The sequence below is a fragment of the Castor canadensis genome, chromosome 6 (genome assembly GCF_047511655.1).
Source record: "Castor canadensis chromosome 6, mCasCan1.hap1v2, whole genome shotgun sequence".
NCBI classification, from domain to species: Eukaryota; Metazoa; Chordata; class Mammalia; order Rodentia; family Castoridae; genus Castor; species Castor canadensis.
This window is the reverse complement of record NC_133391.1, coordinates 58877602-58897558: the sequence shown is the minus strand read 5'-3', so window position 1 is coordinate 58897558 and position 19957 is coordinate 58877602. Positions and strand designations below refer to the sequence as shown.

The window sequence follows — 19957 nt, the reverse complement described above, 5'->3', positions numbered from 1 at the left end:
TGAATCTACAGAACACTGAAAAATAATGATAAAAACATTTACAACAAAAAGGAATACCAAACTTTTATAAGCTAACACAAATTAAGCAAGTAGGAAATAGTTACAAAATTATAGATGACTTACAACAATTTAGAAATGTATTTCATTCTGAATGAAAACTTTAGAATTGTTATATAGTTCAATTTTTTTTTGTAAAAATGAGAGTAGATATATTCATCCAGTAAAGAATGGAAGATTATACTTCTTCCAGCTCAGTATTAAAAGCATTAATAAATGCCAATCCAGTGAAAAGTAAAAACTCAAAGAATGCAAGAAGCAGAGGTGAATACAAATTGTTAACTAGGTAAGTCAAAATACACAATAATTATAAAACAATAATATATTAATGATTAATTTGGGGGAAAGTTCAAAACATGAAAGTAAAATACTTGGAAAAATAACATATCTGGTCATAAAATAATCAAAGCTCAAGCATTTTAAGGTCATTGTATTCTTCTGTGTGAGGAAAATCACTAAAGTCAAGAATGCATGTGAAAAAGTTTAGAGAAACACTGAAATAACAGATTGAAAATTATAACTTCCAAAATAAGGAATAAAAAGTAAAAATTCAGTAAAACTTTAAAAGGCAGAAAATAAGAAAACCAAAAAAGAAAATGAAAAAGCATAGTAAATATATACAGAGTAAAGTAATTTATTAACAATGTGCTATTAAGAGACAAAGAAAGACTGAGTATAAAATGACAGAAATTTGTATCATGCAAATAACCAGATGAAGCCTGATATAGTTATGTTAATAGCAATCAAAAGGAATTCCTAGCCAGCTCACAAAGGTACCCTAACTACTCAAGAGGCAGAGATCAGGAGGACTGCACTTCAAAGCCAGTCTGGCCAAGTACTTCATGAGACCCTATCTTGAAAAATACCCATCACAAAAAAGGTCTGCTCGAGTGGCTCAAGGTGTAGTTGCTGAGTCCAAACCCCAGTACCACAAGTACAAAAAAAAAAAAAAAAAGAATTGCTGAAGTCTTTCTCTTCCCCCTCTTTTTTTTTTTCTTCACATTACTGAGGGCCTGGTTCTTCCTAAGCAAATGCTCTACCACTTGAAGTCCTGAAGTCTTTCTTAAACAAAATAACCATATAGTATCAATACCAACTGAGATGAATAAACAAATGAAATAATTAAAAGTTCATGCTCATATAAGTACACAAAAATACACAGACATACATTAAAAAAATTGGAAGAAACAGATTATGAATGAAGAATCCCCATAAGATGAATACCACATTTCCTAAGATCATAAATACATACTCATCCTTACTGGTAATTGAGGAAATGCAGGCTGAAGAAAAGTGAGACAGCATTTATATTCCCAATTCCTCGCAATGATGTACAAAAGGGGGAAATTTATACATTGTTGGTATAAAAGCAACTTCAGACAGTTCACAGAACTTTTTAGCAATATGTTATGAATTGGATAAGCTACCTATCTTTGGAGTAGTTCTTTTAGGAACCCAGCCTAGCCTACTCTAGGGAAACTAACAGATGTGTACAGGGCTAGAAAAACACCACAGTGTTTCTTGCAAAGTTTTTGTCGTAACTGAAAATTGGAGACAACCAAAATACCTATTAGTAAATGACTGGGTAAGTAAATACAGAGCAGTTAAAATGAATTAACTGAGGGAAGTTACCAAGATGGAAGAATAGAATTACCCTTTCCACAACTCTGTGAGTGAAAAGAGTCAGAGCAGCAAAGGAAAAACTATATTCCAAAGAGAGAGAAGAAAAAAAAGAAAGAACTCTAGGAACCAATAAAGAAGTGATGGGAAACTGAAACAGCACAGAGAACTAGAAAGGAAGCCCAGAGAAAAGTAAAAAGCAATTCACAACTTCAACTCTGGCTCCCTGTGTGTGGGCAGGGCACCTGCCTGCAAGCATAAGGATAGCTAGGGAGTGCAAACAACCCTTACACTAACAGAAGACCTACTGTCCTACTGTAGCAGATAGCTACAATTCTTGCAACTTTAGAATACAGTTTGGATATTGGCTTAAAATTTTGGAGAAGGAGTTTAGGACATCACTCAGCAAACTCTTCAAGTGTTGTCACCAGGAGCTGTTTTGACAAGGATCCTATAATTTGGGACAAAACTTCTTTGGGTCAGAAAGCTTTAGGGTCCTCCTGGACATCCTTCCACTTTGACTAGACACTTGTGGCATTGAGAGCTTTCTGTCACAAGCCTATTGGAGGTTGATGCAGCAAGGAGCATGGGTTGTGACAGCGAGTGGAGTGCACAGACCCTCTTCTCTCTGTGACTAGAAGCAAAACCAGTTCAGTGTGGTTTCATATGGGAGGCAGGATCAGAGAGCACCTGGACCAGGGCTAGCAAATCACCCAGTTTATGTGGTTCTCCCTCCAGGACAGAACTCAGTGGCTCGATTGCTCCCTCCACTCTCAGAGGCACTCTGGAGATACACTGTACCTTGGACATTCATGTTTTTAGGTGCACAGTGCTGGAAGAAGTAATAAAAAGTCAGCAAGAAAAGCTGATGGATCCACTGCTGAACTTTTCCAGACATTTAAAAGAACTAACACCAATGCTTCTCAAACTACTCCATAAAAATAAAAAGGGAAAGAACCTTTCCAAATTCATTCTAGAAATCTAGTATTACCCTGTTTCTAGCACCAGAAAGAGACATAACAAAAAAGAAATGTGTAGACTAATATCCTTGATGACTTAGATGCAAACATTCCCCAATAAAGTACTTGCAAACTGAATTCAACATTTTAAAAAAGATCATACATCATAATCAAATTGGTTTCCTTCTAGAGACGCAAGGATGGTTCAAAATATGCAAATCTATAAATGTAATATACTATGTATATAGAAACAAGGACAAAAATCACATAATCATTTCAATGATACAGAAAACAGTCCTTGACAAAATTCTATATCTATTCATCATGGAAGCCTTGAAGAAGCTAAAAGGATCATACCTCAACATGACAAACTTATTGATATCATCATATCAAATGGGGAAAAACTAAAAGCATTGTTTCTTCCATCAGAAACAAGGATGTCTACTCTTAACACTCATATTCAATATAGTACTTACGATTTTAGCCAGAACTATCAGGCAAGAGACTGAAATAAAAGGGATAAGAATATGAAAAGAGGAAGTCAAATTATCCCTGTTTGCCGATGATATTGTTCTGTACTTAGAAAACTCTAAGGAGGTTCAAGTTCAGAGAAACAGGTCTAAATGTCTCTGCCATGGGTTCATAACGCTGCTTCATCCAGTGTTTGCTATGGAGCCTGCTGGGAACTGATTTTCCTCCTCTATATGTGACAAAATTAAAAACAAGATAAAACAAGACCCCCAATTCCTCCTTTGCCCTAAAGGTGGGTTAAATGAGAATGTTAGAAGTTTATTTTTTAATTTTTTTTAGGTGTTTGGACATATTGTTTGGATAGGTATTACCAGGAGAAGAAAAACAAATTGTTATGTCCCAGAGTCAGGCCTAGGTATAGGATAGAGATGATAAATAATGTGAATTTTACTTTCCTCAACATATAAAGAACTTGATTTGGAGGTGGGGATGCATGTGGATATAGTTGCCTGATAGTTACAATCAAATCCCCAAAACAGTCAAAGAAAAAGAATTAGCCATGGTTCTTCCTTATTCAAATAAAAAATTCTCATACAGCATGTGTGCAGTGTTAAGTGATATACAGGTACAGGAGGCCAGAGAAAGAGCTGATTTGCTTCCAAGAGGCCAGTGGTAGCACTGTCCAGAAATAATTTCAAACCAAGTAATACCTGAATGAAGACTTGAATTACAAAATGAAATTTGAAGGAAAAGACATTTGGTAGCATATGCAACAGCATGTATAGGGCATGAAAGCAGTAAGTCTAATTCTTCATGTGTTGGTAAAGAGTAAGGTAGGGGACAGCATATGAACAAGAGCCCAGAAAAGGTATGTAAAGAGGTCCTGCAGGCTATGTTTGGGAGTTTAGCATTGGTTGCCATTTTAAAGATCAGTCCCCTAAAGATGCTGACATTCCTCACCTTTAAAAGTATCTTGACAGAGTGCAGGTGGATGTAGTTGTTTTATGGGGTTCATTTCTATTTAAGTCTAATTATTTGATAGCTATAACACAGACAGAATAGAGATAGATCAAGTCTAAATATAAAATTCAAGTCTAGATATGCTTTGTCCAAGTACACTAACAGATCCTGGCTGCCTTGAAAAATTACATGAGTTTCAATGGTTTATGATTCCTTTTTTTTTTTGGAGGTACAGGGTTTGAACTCAGGGCTTCATGCTTGCTAGGCAGGCACTCTGGCACTTGAGCCACTGCACCAGTCTTATGTTGCTTTTAACATGAAATAACTTAAGAACTTTATAATTTGTAAAGCCAAGATGTTTAAGATATTTTAAGGAGGATCCAAGATGGTGACTAGAGTGCAGAAGCGGACAGCATGAGCTCCACAAATCAAGCATTTTACTGAGACGCTGGAACCACACTTGGCAGAAAAAAAGCACCAAGAAGAATCAAAACTTTGACATCCTGAACCCCCATCCTGTACAAAGCTTCTCCACAACACATTACATTGAGAAAACAGGAGGGCTCCTATGACAGACACCAGCTCCAAACCTGCTTGGGAGACATCCAGCAGACCAACAGGTGAGCAAATAAGCAGCATGCAGTAGTCCCACAGCGAACCAGCGAACCCTGAGATAAACCAGCATAGCCTCCTGGACAGACTGACCCCCCCTGCCCTGCAAAATAAAAAAAAAAAAACTAAATAAACTGAATAATAAACAAGGAACTGAAAAAGAACATACAGAAGAGGGGGCAGAGTGTTCTGAGTGCACTGGAGAAGTGGGGAGGAGCAAGGAGCTGATATCCATGCGAACTTCCAGTAAACAAAGACTAGAAAGGCAGAAGGGCTGACAGTGGGTGGGTAATAAAACACTGCAGCCCACAAAACTCATCTCCTGAGCCGATGAGCAACACCCAAAGTCAAATGATGCTACAAAATTGAAAAACAATTAGCAAACTAGCATAACATGCTGACAGCAGGGAGCCGGTTGATGGATCTCTGACCTTGCCCCAGAGAAAGGGGGAGAGGCAAAGAAACAAGCCCCCAGTAAACAAGCACAGAGAAAACTCAACTCCAAAGCAGAACGTATGGTGGATCATAGAGCTGATAACCAGAATCTGAGGAAAAGCCACATCTCACTGAGGGAGGAGCTGACTAAGCAGCTGACACTCAAAGACAGGAAAAAAAAAACTGGTGAGTGTCCCCATCCACCTGGTGAAACTAAGACAGAACTTCTGCCTAAATATCAACACTAGGGCTGGATACTGAAGTAACACCAGAACTACTAAGACTGAAATTCTATTGTTCCTGAACCTGGAATTTTTTTTATGTGTTTGTTTGTTTGTTTTGTTTGTCCACCACCTATCCCTGTTGCTTTCTTTCTTTTTCTTTTTCTTTTTTTCTTGCTTTGTTTTGTTAGTTTTACTACTGTAACATAGCTTATACTAAATTACACACAAACCAGGGACAGAAACAGTGCAAAGTGGAATGATGGGAAGATGAAAAAGGGATGGAAACCATTCTCATGCCCAAAGTAAATTAATACAGGATTTAGAGGGAAATGAAGCAAGCAGATCCCAGATCTTGGATCCAACAAAAAAAAGATAAACTATGCTAAGGAACCCAATGAAGCCCACAGGAACACTCGGAAAGAAGAAATCCTGTAAGTAATCACTGAGAATTTCATGGAGATGTTTCTACACATGGTTAACCAAAACATACAAGAGGTACTCGGAAATTCTAAAACAACAAAAATAAAGAATATGAGAAAACACAAAACTAATAAATGAAATCATAGGAACATTAAACAAACACTAAAATGAAACAGAGAACACCATAAATAGAGACATAAATGAATTAAGGATGAAAATTGACAACATTAAAGAGGAAGTGACCCATGATATGGGAAACATCAGAAAAAAGAATGAAACAAAAATATAAAACACAATGGAAGGCCACTCCAGTGGCCTAGAATAAGCAGAAGACAATCTCAGAACTTGAAAATGAAATTGAAATTAAAGGAAAAACAGAAGAGCTATTAGTCAAACAACTCAAGACCTGTGAAAGGAATCTGCAAGAACTCACCAACTCTATCAAAAGACCAAATCTGATAATCACAGGCACTGAAGAAGGAGAAAAGGTACAAGCAAAAGGAATTCACAATATATTCAACAAAACAATAAAATATAATTTCCCAAATCTAGAGAAAAATATGCCCATTCAGGTACAGGAAGCATCCAGAACACAAACAGACTTGACCAAAATAGAACTACCCATCAATATATTATCATTAAGACAACAAGCACAGAGAATAGAGAAAGAATATTGTAGGCTGTAAGAAAGAATAAACAAATAACATACAAAGGTAAACCCATCAAGATCATAGCAGATTTCTCATCAGAAACTTTCAAAGCAAGAAGAACATGGAGTGAGGTCTTCCAGGCACTGAATAAAAATAACTTCAATCCTAGGATAATCTACCCAGCAAAACTATCATTCAAAATAGATGGAGCAATACAAGTCTTACACATTAAGCAGAAACTAAAACAATAATGGACCATCAAACCACCACTACAAAAATTTCTCCAAGGAATTCTGCACACAGAAAATGAAAGCAAACAAACCCACAAAAGGACAGGCAATACCAAAACCACAGGAGATAAAAACACAAGGAATCAGAGAGTAACACTAATTCAGCTGCACAAATCAAAACCTTAAACCACAAAAACAACTAAATGACAGGAATCACCACATACCTATCAAACTAACACTGAAAATGTTAACTGAACTAATTCCCCCATCAAAAGACACCATTTGGCAACCTGGATTAAAAAGGAATATCCAACAAACTGTTGCTTACAGGACACCCATCTCATTGAGAGAAACAAGAACTGGCTTAGGGTGAAAGGCTAGAAGATTTACCAAGCCAATGGCCCCTGAAAACTGGCAGGAGTAGAAATACTTATCTTGAGAAAGTAGACTTCAAGCTTACATTGATCAAATGACATAAAGAAGGTGACTCCACACTAAGAAAAGGGGAAATACACCAATAGGAAATAACAATTAACAACTTATATGCATGCAACATCAATGAACCCGATTTTATCAAACATACTCTGAAGGACCTAAAAATATATACAGACTCCAACACAGTGGTAGTGGGAGACTTTAATACCTCCATATCACCAACAGATAGGTCATCCAAACAACAAATCAATAACGAAATTCTAGAACTAAATCATACCATAGATCAAATGGATCTAGCAGATGTCTACAGAATATTTCATCCAACTTCTACAAAATATACATTCTTCTCAGCAGCCCATGGAACCTTCTCCAAAACTGGTCATATCTCAGGGCACAAAACAAGCCTCAGCAATTATAAGAAAATACAAATAATCCCATGCATTCTATCTGATCACAATACATTAAAACCAAACTCAACAACAAAAACAATAGTTAAAAAACATGCAAACAACTGGAAGCTGAACAACACATTGCTCAATGATCAGTGTGTCATTGATGAAATAAAAGAGGAAATTAAATGGTTCCTGGAAGTTAATGAAAATGAAAACACAACCTACCGGAACCTATGGGACACAGCAAAGGCAGCCTTAAGAGGAATGTTTATAGCTATGAGTGCATATATTAAAAGGCCGGAAAGATCTCAAATCAATGACCTAATGCTACATCTCAAACTCCTAGAAAAACAAGAACAAACAAATTCCAAAACAAGCAGAAGAAGAGAGATAATAAAAATAAGGGCTGAAATTAATGAAATAGAAACAACAACAACAACAAAAAAAACATACAAAGAATCAATGAAACAAAAAACTGGTTCTTTGAAAAAAATAAGTAAGATCGACAGACCCCTGGCAAACCTGACTAAAATGAGGAGAGAAAAACCCCAAAGAAGTAAAATCAGAAAAGCAAAAGAGGAGATAAAAACAAACACCACAGAAATCCAGGAAATCATCAGAGACTACTTTGAGAACCTATATTCCAATAAATTTGAAAATCTTAAAGAAATGGACAGATTTCTAGATACTTATGACCATCAAAAATTTAACCAAGAGTATATTAATCACCTGAATAGATCTATAACACAAAATGAAATTGAAGCAACAATAGTCTCCCAGTAAAGAAAAGTCCAGGACCTGAATGGTTCTCTGCTGAATTCTATCAGACCTTTAAAGAAGAACTGATACCAACTCTCCTTAAACTGTTCCATGAAGTGAAAGAGAAGGAACACTGCCTAACTCATTTTATGAGGTCAGTATCACACTCATCCCAAAACCAGACAAAGACAACTCCAAAAAGAGAAGTACAGGTGAATCTGCTTAATGAACAACAGTGCAAAAATCTTCAATAAAATAATGGTAAATCAAATCCAACAACACATCAGAAAGAGCATTCACCACGGCTAAGTCAGATTCATCCCAGGGATGCAAGGGTGGTTCAACATATGCAAATCTATAAATGTAATACAGCACATTAATAGAAGCAAAGACAAAAATCACTTGATCATCTCAATAGATGCAATAAAAGCCTTTTATAAGATCCAACAGCACTTCATGATTATAACTCTTAAGAAAACTAAGAATAGAAGGAATGTACCTTAACATTGTAAAGGCTATATATGACAATCCTATAGACAACATCACAATGGTGAAAAACTGGAACCATTTCTCCTAAAACTAGGAACAAGACAAGGGTGCCCACTATCCCCAGTCCTATTCAACATAGTACTTTGATTCCTAGCCAGAGCAATTAGATAAGAAGATGAAATAAAAGGAATACAAACAGGTAAAGAGACTGTCAAAATATCCCTGTTTGCAGACGATATGATCCTATACCTTAAAAAACACAAAAAACACTCCCCCAAACTCCTAGACACCGTAAACAGTTACAGCAAGGTGGCAGGATACAAAATCAACTTACAAAAATCATTAGCATTTCTATACACCAATAATGAACAAACTGAGAAAGACTATATGGAAACAATTCCATTTACAATAGCCTCAAAAGAAATCAAATACCTAGGAGTAAACATTTTTTTATTCATTTATTCACATGTGCATACATTGTTAGGGTCATTTCTCCCTCCAGCCCCCACCCCCACACTCTCCCCCTTTCCCCCCTCCCTTCTAGGCAGAACCTGTTCTGTGCTTTTCTCCAGTTCTGTTGAAGTTTAGAAATAAGCAATAATAAGAAACACATAGCATTTTTGCTAGTTGAGATAAGGACAGCTATATAGAGAGATTCCTAGCATTGCTTTCATGTACAAATGTGTTACAACCCAGGTTGATTCATCTCTAACTGATCTTTACACTGGTCTCTGTATTAATTCTTCTGGAGTAGGGACATCAAATTCTTTCATGTTTTGGGTTTTCTATTTAACCCCATTTCTCCCGTATATGTTCTGCCCTTGTCATGTAACCCAAGTCCTACAACATTGCTGTATTTGCCCTAGATCTAAAGTCCACATACAAGGGAGAACATATGAGTTTTGGTGTTCTGAGCCTGGCTAACCCCGCTCAGAACAATGTTCTCCAGTTCCATCCATTTATTTGCAAATAATAAGATTTCATTTTTCTTCATGGCTGAGAAAAATTCCATTGTGTATAAATACCACATTTTCTTGATCCATTCGTCTATAGTGGGGCATCTTGGTTGTTCCCATTAGTTGGCTACTGTGAATAGCACTGCAATAAACATGGGTGTGCAGGTACCTTTGGAGTAACCTCTGTTGCATTCCTTTGGGTATAGCCCCAGAAGTAATATTGCTGGATCATATGGCAGATCTATATTTAGATTTTTTAAAGCCTCCAAATTTTTTTCCAGAGTGGTTCCACCAGCTTGCATTCCTATGAGCAGTGTACGAGGGTTCCTTTTTCCCTACATCCTCGCCAATACATGTTGTTGGTGGTGTTTTTTATGATGGCTATTCTAACAGGGGTGTGGTAGAATCTTAGCGTGGTTTTGATTTGCATTTCCTTTATGGCTCGAGATGGTGAGCATTTTTTCATGTGTTTTTTGCCCATTTGAATTTTTTCCTTTGAGAAAGTTCTATTTAGTTCAGTTGCCCAGTTCCTAATTGGTACATTGATTTTGGGAGAGTTTAATTTCTTACGTTCCCTGTATATTCTGGTTATCAGTCCTTTGTCTGATGTATACCTAGCAAATATTTCTTCTACTCTGTGGGTTGTCTCTTTAGTTTAGAGACCATTTCTTTTGTTGTGCAGAAGCTTTTTAATTTTATGAAGTCCCATTTGTCCATTCTTTCTCTTAGTTGCTGGGCTGCTGGGTTCTATTGAGGAAGTCCTTGCCTATATCTATTAGTTCCAGAGTGTTTCCTGCTCCTTCCTGTATGAACGTCAGAGTTTCAGGTCTGGTATTAAGGTCCTTGATCCATTTTGAGTTGACACTAGTACAGGGTGATAGACATGGATCTAGTTTCAGTTTCTTGTACACTGGTAACCACTTTTCCCAGCAGCACTTGTTGAAGAGGCTGTCTTTTCTCCATCATATATTTTTGGCACCTTTGTAAAAAGTGAGGTGAGTATAGTTATGTGGCTTCATATCCAGGTCCTCTATTCTGTTCCACTGGTCTTCATGTCTGTTTTTGTGCCAGTACCATGCTATTTTTATTGCTATTGCTTGTGATATAGTTTGAAGTCAGGTATTGTAATACCTCCAGCATTGTTCTTTTTGCTGAGTATTGCCTTGGCTATTTGCAGTCTCTTGTGTTTCCAAATGAACTTTAGGGGAGATTTTTCAATCTCTGTGATGAAAGTCATTGGGATTTTGATGGGAATTGCATTAAACATGTAGGTTGCTTTCAGTAGTATAGCCATTTTTACTATGTTGATTCTTCCAATCCATGAGCATGGAAGATCTTTCAACTTCTGTAGTCTTCCTTGATCCCGTTCTTCAGGGATTGGCAATTCTCCTTTTAAAGGTCATTCACATCTTTTGTTAAGTTTACTCGTAGGTATTTGATTTTTTTTCTGAGGCTATTGTAAATGGAATTATTTCCATGTATTCCTTCTGTTTGTTCATTGTTGGTGTATAGAAAAGGTAATGATTTTTCTAAGTTGAGTTTATATCCTGCCACCTTGCTATACCTGTTTATGGTGTCTAAGAGTTTTTGGTTAGAGATTTTTTGGTCTTTAAGGTATAGGATCACATCACCTGCAAATAGGGATATTTTGATAGTTTCTTTACATATTTATTCCTTTTATTTCTTCTTGTCTAATTGCTTTGTCTAGAAATTCCAGTATTGTGTTGAATAGGAGTGGGGATAGTGGGCACCTTTGTCTCATTCCTGATATAGGGGAAATGGTTTCAGTTTTTCACAATTACGTCTGATGTTGGCTATAGGGTTTGTCATATAGCCTTTACAATGTTGAGGTACATTCCTTCTATTCATAGTTTTCTTAGAGCTTTTATCATGAAGTGGGGTTGGATCTTGTTGAAGGTTTTTTCTGCATCTATTGAGATGATTAAGTGGTTTTTGTCTTTGGTTCTGTCAATTTGCTGGATTACATTTACAGATTTGCATATGTTGAACCACCCCTGCATCCCTGGGATGATTCTGACTTGGCCATGGTATATGATCTTTCTGATGTTTTGTTGGATTCTGTTTGCCATTATTTTATTGAGGTTTTTTGCATTGATATTCATTAAGGAAACTGGCCTATAGATCTCCTTTTTGGAGGTATCTTTGTCTGGTTTGGGGATGAGAGTAATGTTGGCTTCAAAATTGAGTTATGCAGTGTTCCCAGGAGTAAACTTAACAAAGGATGTGAATGACCTCTACAAGAAGGATTAGAAATCCCTGAAGTAAGAGATCAAGAAGACTACAGAAGTTGAAAGATCTTCCATACTCATGGATTGGAAGAATCAATATAGTAAAAATGGCTATACTACTGAAAGCAATCTACATGTTCAATGCAATTCCCATCAAAATTCCAATGACTTTCATCACAGAGATTGAAAAATCTCCCCTAAAGTTCACTTGGAAACACAAGAGAATGCGATTAGCCAATGCAATACTCAGCAAAAAGAACAGTGTTGGAAGTATCACAATACCCAACTTCAAACTATATTACAAAGCAGTATCAATAAAAACAGCATGGTACTGGCACAAAAACAGACATGAAGACCAGTGGAACAGAATAGAGGACCTGGATATGAATCCACACAACTATACCCACCTCATTTTTGACAAAGGTGCCAAAAATATACAATGGAGAAAAGACAGCCTCTTCACCAAATGTTGCTGGTAAAAGTGGTTACCAGTGTACAAGAAACTGAAACTAGATCCATGTCTATCACTCTGTACTAGTGTCAACTCAAAATGGATCAAGGACCTTAATATCACACACTAAGCTCTGAAGTTAGTATAGGAAGGAGCAGGAAACACTCTGGAACTAATAGGTATAGGCAAGGACTTCCTCATTAGAACCCAGCAGCCCAGCAACTAAGAGAAAGAAAGGACAAATGGGACTTCATAAAATTAAAAAGCTCTGCACAACAAAAAAAATGGTCTCTAAACTAAAGAGACAACCCACAGAGTGGGAGAAAATATTTGCTAGCTATACATCAGAAAAGGGACTGAAAACCGGAATATACAGGGAACTTAAGAAACTAAACCGTCCTAAAATCAATGAACCAATTTAGAAATGGGCAACTGAACTAAACAGAGCTTTATCAAAAGAAGAAATTCAAATGACCAGAAAACACATGAAAAAATGCTCACCATCTCTGGCCATAAAGGAAATGCAAATCAAAACCACAGTAAGATTCCACCTCACCACTATTAGAATAGCCATCGTCAAAAACACCACCAACAAACATGTGTTGGTGAAGATGTGGGGAAAAAGGAGCCCTGGTACACTGCTGGTGGGAATATAAGCTGGAGTAACCACTCATGAAAAAAATTTGGAGGCTTCTTAAAAATCTACATAGACCTGCCGTATAATCCAGCAATCCCACTCCTAAGGATATACCCAAAGGAATGCAACACAGGTTACATCAGAGGCACCTGCACACCCGTGTTTATTGCAGTGCTATTCACAGTAGCCAAGTTATGGAAACAACCAAGATGCCCCACTACAGATGAATGGATTAAGAAAATGTGGTATTTATACACGATGGAATTTTACTCAGCCATGAAGAAGAATGAAATCTTACCATTCGCAAGTAAACGGATGGAACTGTAGAACATCATTCTAAGCGAGGTCAGCCAGGCTCGGAAGACCAAAAATCATATGTTTTCCCTCATATGTGGACTTTAGATCAAAGGCAAATGCAAAAATATGGTTGGGCTTGGATCACATGACAAGGGGAGAGCACATATGGGAGATATAGGAATAGGTATAAAACCCAAAACATGAAAGCATTTGATGTCCCCACTCCAGAGCAACTAATACAGAAACCTTAAGACGACAGAGGTTATCATGAGAAGGGGACCAGAAAGCAATATAAAGATCAGTTAGAGTTGAATCAACATGGGTTGTAACACATGAGTACATGAAAGCAATAGTAGGAATCTCTCTGTATAGTTATCTTTAACTCAACTAACAAAAATGCTTTGTCTTCCTTAATATGCCTATGTCTTTTCTTCAACAAAATTAGTGATAAGGGCAGAAGAGGTTCTGCCTGGAACTGAGGAGGGGAGGGGGGCATTGTGGGAGAGGGGGGCAGGTTGGAGAAATGACCCAAACAATGTATGCACATGTGAATAAATGAACAATAAAAACCACAACTTAGGTCCACAGAGTTAAATGCACAATGAGTATGATCACCCTATAAGTCCTGTGTTTACTTGTTTCTAGGAAGCCCACAGATGATAACCAGTGAATGTCACTGCTAACCTTAATTTCTGTTTTCATAAGATTTCTTGTTATTTTGGCAGACAGCATGCTTGTACTGAGGCTTCCTGAAGAGTGGGAAAAGTAGTCCATCATAGTTGTGTCAGCAGCCTAGTAGATGTGAAAAAGTCATCTGCCACATTTTGTGATATCTAAACTCAAAATGATGAATTATGTTAATCATGGCCAGGGGAGGAACTCAAAATGATAGAACTATATAATTTAACAATCTTACAGTCTCAATCTCTGCATCTTCTGGCATTTATAAAAGTGTAAAGGAAAACATAAAAAGCCTACATTGTCATTATTTTCCAATCAATATTAAATAGGAAAAAATCATTCCACAAGCATCATCGGTAAGGTGTCAAGCACAAAACTCCTCTGAATCAATCTACTCTCTTCCATTCAATCTGTTCTCTGCTTTACAGTTAGCGAGAACTTTCTTTATATATTTATATAATATATATTATTTAAAAATTGTAAATGAATTCACACTGCTAAGATAAAGACTAATTGATCAGTAAGACTACAATGCTCATAGGATCCAGGTGCTGTTCTGAACACCAGGTGTTCCTGTCTCAGGCTTATGTGCTCTGATCATTTCTCCTATAGCTTACGCCCTGCTATGGGTCACTGTACGAGTCTCTGATACCTAGTCCTAGTTATGCCCCACTGTTTCCTCCTACAACACTTACACTTCTCCCTACCCTCCAACAGTTCGCACTCATATCTCCTTTTGGAAGCATCTTCCAGATCACCCTCAGATCCAGGGCTCCTTAAGTGTGCTTTCCCCATGTGCCATTCTTAGTTACTGTTAGCCCTTTAATGAATGGTAAGGTAGCAACCTCCCAGGGATTAGGGAAACTTGTGCCTTTATGGCTGAAATGGGAATATATAGTAAATTAATAAATGACAAGCATAAAAGAATCAACAGCAAAACAGTACAAAAGTTTCTTTTTTATGAGATATACACTGGTTACAGTTTTAACCATACCTATAAATTTTTGAAGTAATGAATTTGGCCAATAAATAAACTATATTTATAACATTTCTAATTTCTTTCTTTTTCATATGCATATGTAGTCACATCCCTTCAAAATGTATGATACTTCCAGAAATAGTTCTGTAGGAGGGAAGATGTTGAAAGATTATGGCAGTATTTCATCTACTGATACCTAAAGAAGTATTTAAATTTACATTATAATGACATTTTGGCATGTTTTTATTTTCTGTCAGTGGAGATACTGAGATAAATGTTTGGTACATAATATAAAGAAAGAAGAATGTTAGCAAGTTATTCTATTATATACTTGACATCTTGAATTCGTGTGGAATATTAAATTACTTATCAAAAGGATTAGAAAACAATCCTCTCTATGAGATCTTCAAGCACATAATTATACTGTGTAAATAATAGCATTTATCCCGTAACTCAAAGTCCTGTTACTAGAAGTGTTGCCAGTGATAACAGTACTGGACTTGAAGGTAGAATTGCTGGATGTAGTTATAATTTGTACTCTCACTAGTTGTGTGATGATAAAATGGATCTTTTTTCTAGCATTATTTCTCCACTTTATTAACTTAAAAACTAAGGAAGGAGGGGCTGGTAGAGTGGCTTAGATGGTAGAGTGCCTGCCTAGCAAAGGGTCAGGACATGTTTGAGTTGTGTGGACTTTGAGCATCATATGGGAACCGTGAAAAAGCACTCCAGCCACAAGAAAATGCAAAGTAGAAGAAGGAAGTCTGAAAAGTAAAACGATCATTCCAGTAGGAGAAACTTAGCCAATATGGTGCACTATAACGTGTCTGGTGTATGTGAGCATGTGCACATTAAAGGGTGAGGTAGGAAGAGGAGTAGGTATATGAGGACAGGAATATAAGAGAGATGCAGGTGAAGAGATGCAGAAGTGCCCAAAGGTCTTCAACATTATCCTAATAATTTTGTATTTACCTGAAGGACATAGGCAGCCACAAAAGGTTTAAGCAGACAAGTGATGGAAGAATCCAGGGTTTTGCAGAGCTGTGAGGAAGTAGAAAGACATTGCCATAAAGAAAGTCATTAAAAAAGATTATTCTTGTTATAAGCAAACCCAGGGAAAATTATGGAAAATGATGCAAACAGGGAAGTTATATTACATTATTTTGGCATTAGTGAGAACATTTGAAAATCTCTAAAGCTTGTCTGAAGAACATCTTTCTCAACTTGAAAGTACGTGCATGCTTTATCTCAATTATTATGGGAGTGTGCAAAGTAGAATGCGCAAGGGGATGTTATCTTTGGTTTAATAACAGCATTGTGCTATTTCTTTCTGCACTTGATGCCTTCCATTTTTAATGGTGAAAGGGGAGTCACATGTTAAAATATGCCTTCATGTCAAATTTAATGACTCAGAATATATGAGATGAAGGAGAAGGGAGAATTTTAAATTTGGGATTCTTGTAGAATAGGCTTTCCAAGCATCTGTGTTCAGTATCACAGGGCTCTAGAGATATTTTATAAAAATAAGCTACACATAATTTGAAAAACAAGGGAAGTCTTCATCATAGACAGCCAGCTGCCATTTAAATCTGCTAGAAGAGTCTGAGAGCTTGTTTGGAGGTTTTAGAAGGGGAGCTGCAGCTACTCATATACCTTGATGGGAGAAGGGTTCTCCTCTATCAGGGATGGTCATCCTCATTCACCAGTGTGCAGCTTTTGGATGGACTCACATGGAGCGATGAGGGAGGAAGGGGACACCCGCCTAGCCAGCCAGATCAGCGGAATCAACCCTGGCGATCAATGGGATGACAGATGTCGCAGCCAGATCGCCCTCACATCCAGCTAGAAGAATTTGAAATTGATCTTTCACACCCCTTATTCTGTCGCTAAATCCCTGAAAAGACTTCATCATGAAATTCTTTTTTTCTTCATGAAACGAGAGCATTAACAGCAAAAGCTATTCTTGTTTAGTTTTGGCAAAACTGCATTGGATGGTACTATAATATACATGATTTATATATGGTATCAGAGGAAGCAAAATGTAGAATACTTTCCTTAACCCTTTAAAAATGTTATGGCAAAAAAAACCTCCTAAGGCAATGAACATATGAACAGTAAAACTTATCCTATTTGTGAAACTCTATTATATATTTCTTTCTCCATATTAAAATATTACCACATACTAAAATGTCATTATGTACAGTGCATCCAGTATACTACATATGTGGTTTATAGTCTCAACAAAATTACTGCATATTTTATATGCTGTAACCCCACTTAAAACATTGTAATTTTACACTTAAGCCTTTGGTAACCACATAAATGTCATTGTTTATCTTTATAATTATATTAATATTTATAAAACTATTGAAGCCCTCCGGTGGCTAAAATTGCATGTAGGTCTATTGTACCTTACCAATTATTATTTTTAAAACTCAATTAGCATATTGGTTATGTTGTTAACAAGGAATATTGTTTCTTTCTTCAAAACAAGAATTTCTCTTTTACTGAGGTCTTAAAAGAAAAGGAACAATTGTACCACTTAAGAGAATATTATTATTAATACAGGAATTTTTAAAAGTATGTCATTTAACACAAATTCATGAGTGCAAATATTTTAAAATTTTAACATGTAATATATGGAGATTAAGCACATGGATTTTGGGACATATGATTTTCACATGAGGAAACCAAGAATTATAGGATCTAACAAAACATTTAAAAAAATTTTTGACAAAACATTTTGTGAAATTTCAAATATCTGAGGTAGAGTAGATAGATAAGGTGACAGGGAAATTAAAAGTAACAAATGTTAAAAGCACCAGAGTCAGAAGGTAGAACCAGGAAGCAAAAACTAAAAGAAGAGCATGCTCCCTTTCCACCACCTCATTTTATTATAGTATTTGTCTTATTTATTTTAATTAATTTTTGTGGTACTAAGGTTTAAACTCAGGGCCTTGTGCTTACCAGGCAGGCACTCTACCACTTGAGACACAATCCCACCCCCATCATCTTACTTTAGATGTTCAATTCAAAGAAGGGGAGACATACAGGGGCTGTCCGTTGCAAAATCCATTGCATGCCTAGAGACAGAAAATTACAGGGCATGCCAGGCAACTGCAAGTCCTGAAACTCACCTATTGCCCCTACTCATCTCTTCTCTGTGGGCTCATTAACACTGCTTCATTCAACCCTTATTATGGAGACTGGGTACTGATTTTTCTCCTCCACATACTGCGAAAGTAAAAACAAAATAAAACAGAACCCCTAATTCTTCCTCTGTCATAAAGGTGGGTCAAATGACAATTTTAGAAGTTTTTTAAAAGTGCTTGGGCATATTGTCCAGACAGGTTACCATCAGGAAAAGAAAAACAAATTGTTATCTCCAAGTATCAGGCCTAGATCATATCTTCAAATCATAAACAACACCCATCTTGGCCATGTCAGGTCTCCCAGAATGCTTATCTGTAATGATAAGCAGCTGTTAGACTACATGGCACACGTGTTCCCCAGTTCAGAGAATATAAAACCCATAAAAGGCCACCATTTTTGAGCTAATTTCCTACCCTGGCATTTAAATAGGGGGTGCTTTTCCTTCCCCCCCTTCTTTTTTCCATTTCTTCCTATTTTATCCTATTCTACTAAAATGCATCCCTGCTAAAAGTCCCACCTTGTAAGAGTCTCCTTTTTTAAACACCTCTTGAAATTCTTTTCATTGTAGATCTCAAGTTCGTGTAATTTTGGATGGAAACCGGGAAGCTGAGGGACCCCATAATGCCTGCTCTGGAAACATATCTATTCAAACTTTTTTCTCAGAAGGCTAGTGTTAAACACATATTAACTACATGAGGAATTCCTACAAAGTAAAAAGCCATTCTGAAATATATCATACATGTGGCAAACTTAAAAGGGAGGTGTATGAATACAGTGCAGTGAAGAGAAGTGGAGTGAACAATGGAAGACATGGCTGGGTCAAAACGACATGGAATGAGGACTTCTTACTGTCCTTTTGAAAAGATTTTAAAAGAAGCTAAAATTACAGATTCTGAAATTTACAAGTTTTCAAACAATTGCATAGTTAAAAGAAATTATAGGCAGCTCCAGGTGATCCTTCAGACATCTCTGGCTTAATGCTCAGTCATCAAACAAAGTCACTGCAAAGGTCCTCTTTTTTAGCACATTTGAGAAAATACTTGGATACATCTCAAAATTAAAATACTTGCATTAGTCTGTCGTTTTAACCAATAAGTTAACATAGGGCATTTGGTAGAGGATGACTTTATCTCTTGAAACATTCTCTTTCAGGGCAGCCATGGCAGCACTCACCTATAATCCCAGCTATTTGGGAAGCAGAGGTAGGAGGACTGAGGTTAAAGACTAGCTCAGGCAAAAGGTAGCGTGAGACTATCTGAAAAGCAAACTAAAGTCAAGATGGACTGGGAGCTTGGTGGAAGTAGTAGAGCACTTACCTAGGCTTGAGGCCCTGGGTTCAATCCTGAGCACTAGGGATGGAGGATGGGGGAGAACCTTTCTCAGTCCCATCCCATGTAGGAAGATGGGCCCATGTGGCCATTTTTCTTGGGCCCATGGCTTGAGCATCTATAACTGATAAAGACTTCTCTACTTCTTAAAACATTTGCTATTTTAATCAATATACCACTGACTGATAGTAATTAATTTAAATAAATTATAAACAATAATACAATAAGAAATTTAATAGGATTAATTCAAATTTTATTTGGTGGTTATTGCTTACAAATTTTATTTACTGGGGTTTTGAACTGACAGCTTTGGGCTTGCTAACCAGGTGTTCTACCACTTGAGCTCTGCCATTAGCTACCCCACACCTTTTTTTGGCTTTAGTTATTTTTTGGATAGGGTTCATGTTTTTGCTTAGGGCCAGCTTCAGCCTCTATTCTTTGCTGGGACCATGGATATGTACCACTACATCCAGCTTATTAGTTGAGAAGCGGTCTTGCTAAGCTTTTTGTTCA

General features: G+C 36.9%; 1 protein-coding gene across 4 annotated transcripts in view; it reads right to left on the bottom strand.

Annotated features, from left to right (window-relative positions):
* The window catches only part of LOC141424111 (protein Largen-like), a 189534-nt gene that overhangs the window by 5720 nt on the left and 163857 nt on the right, over positions 1-19957 (bottom strand). The window contains exon 2 of one of the 4 annotated variants that reach the window (XM_074076552.1): positions 15936-16004. The exons of the other annotated variants lie outside the window; for them this stretch is intronic. Within the exon in view, the coding sequence (XP_073932653.1) occupies positions 15936-16004 (69 nt within the window). The remainder of the gene's footprint in view (positions 1-15935; positions 16005-19957) is intronic. 4 annotated transcript variants of the gene reach the window in all.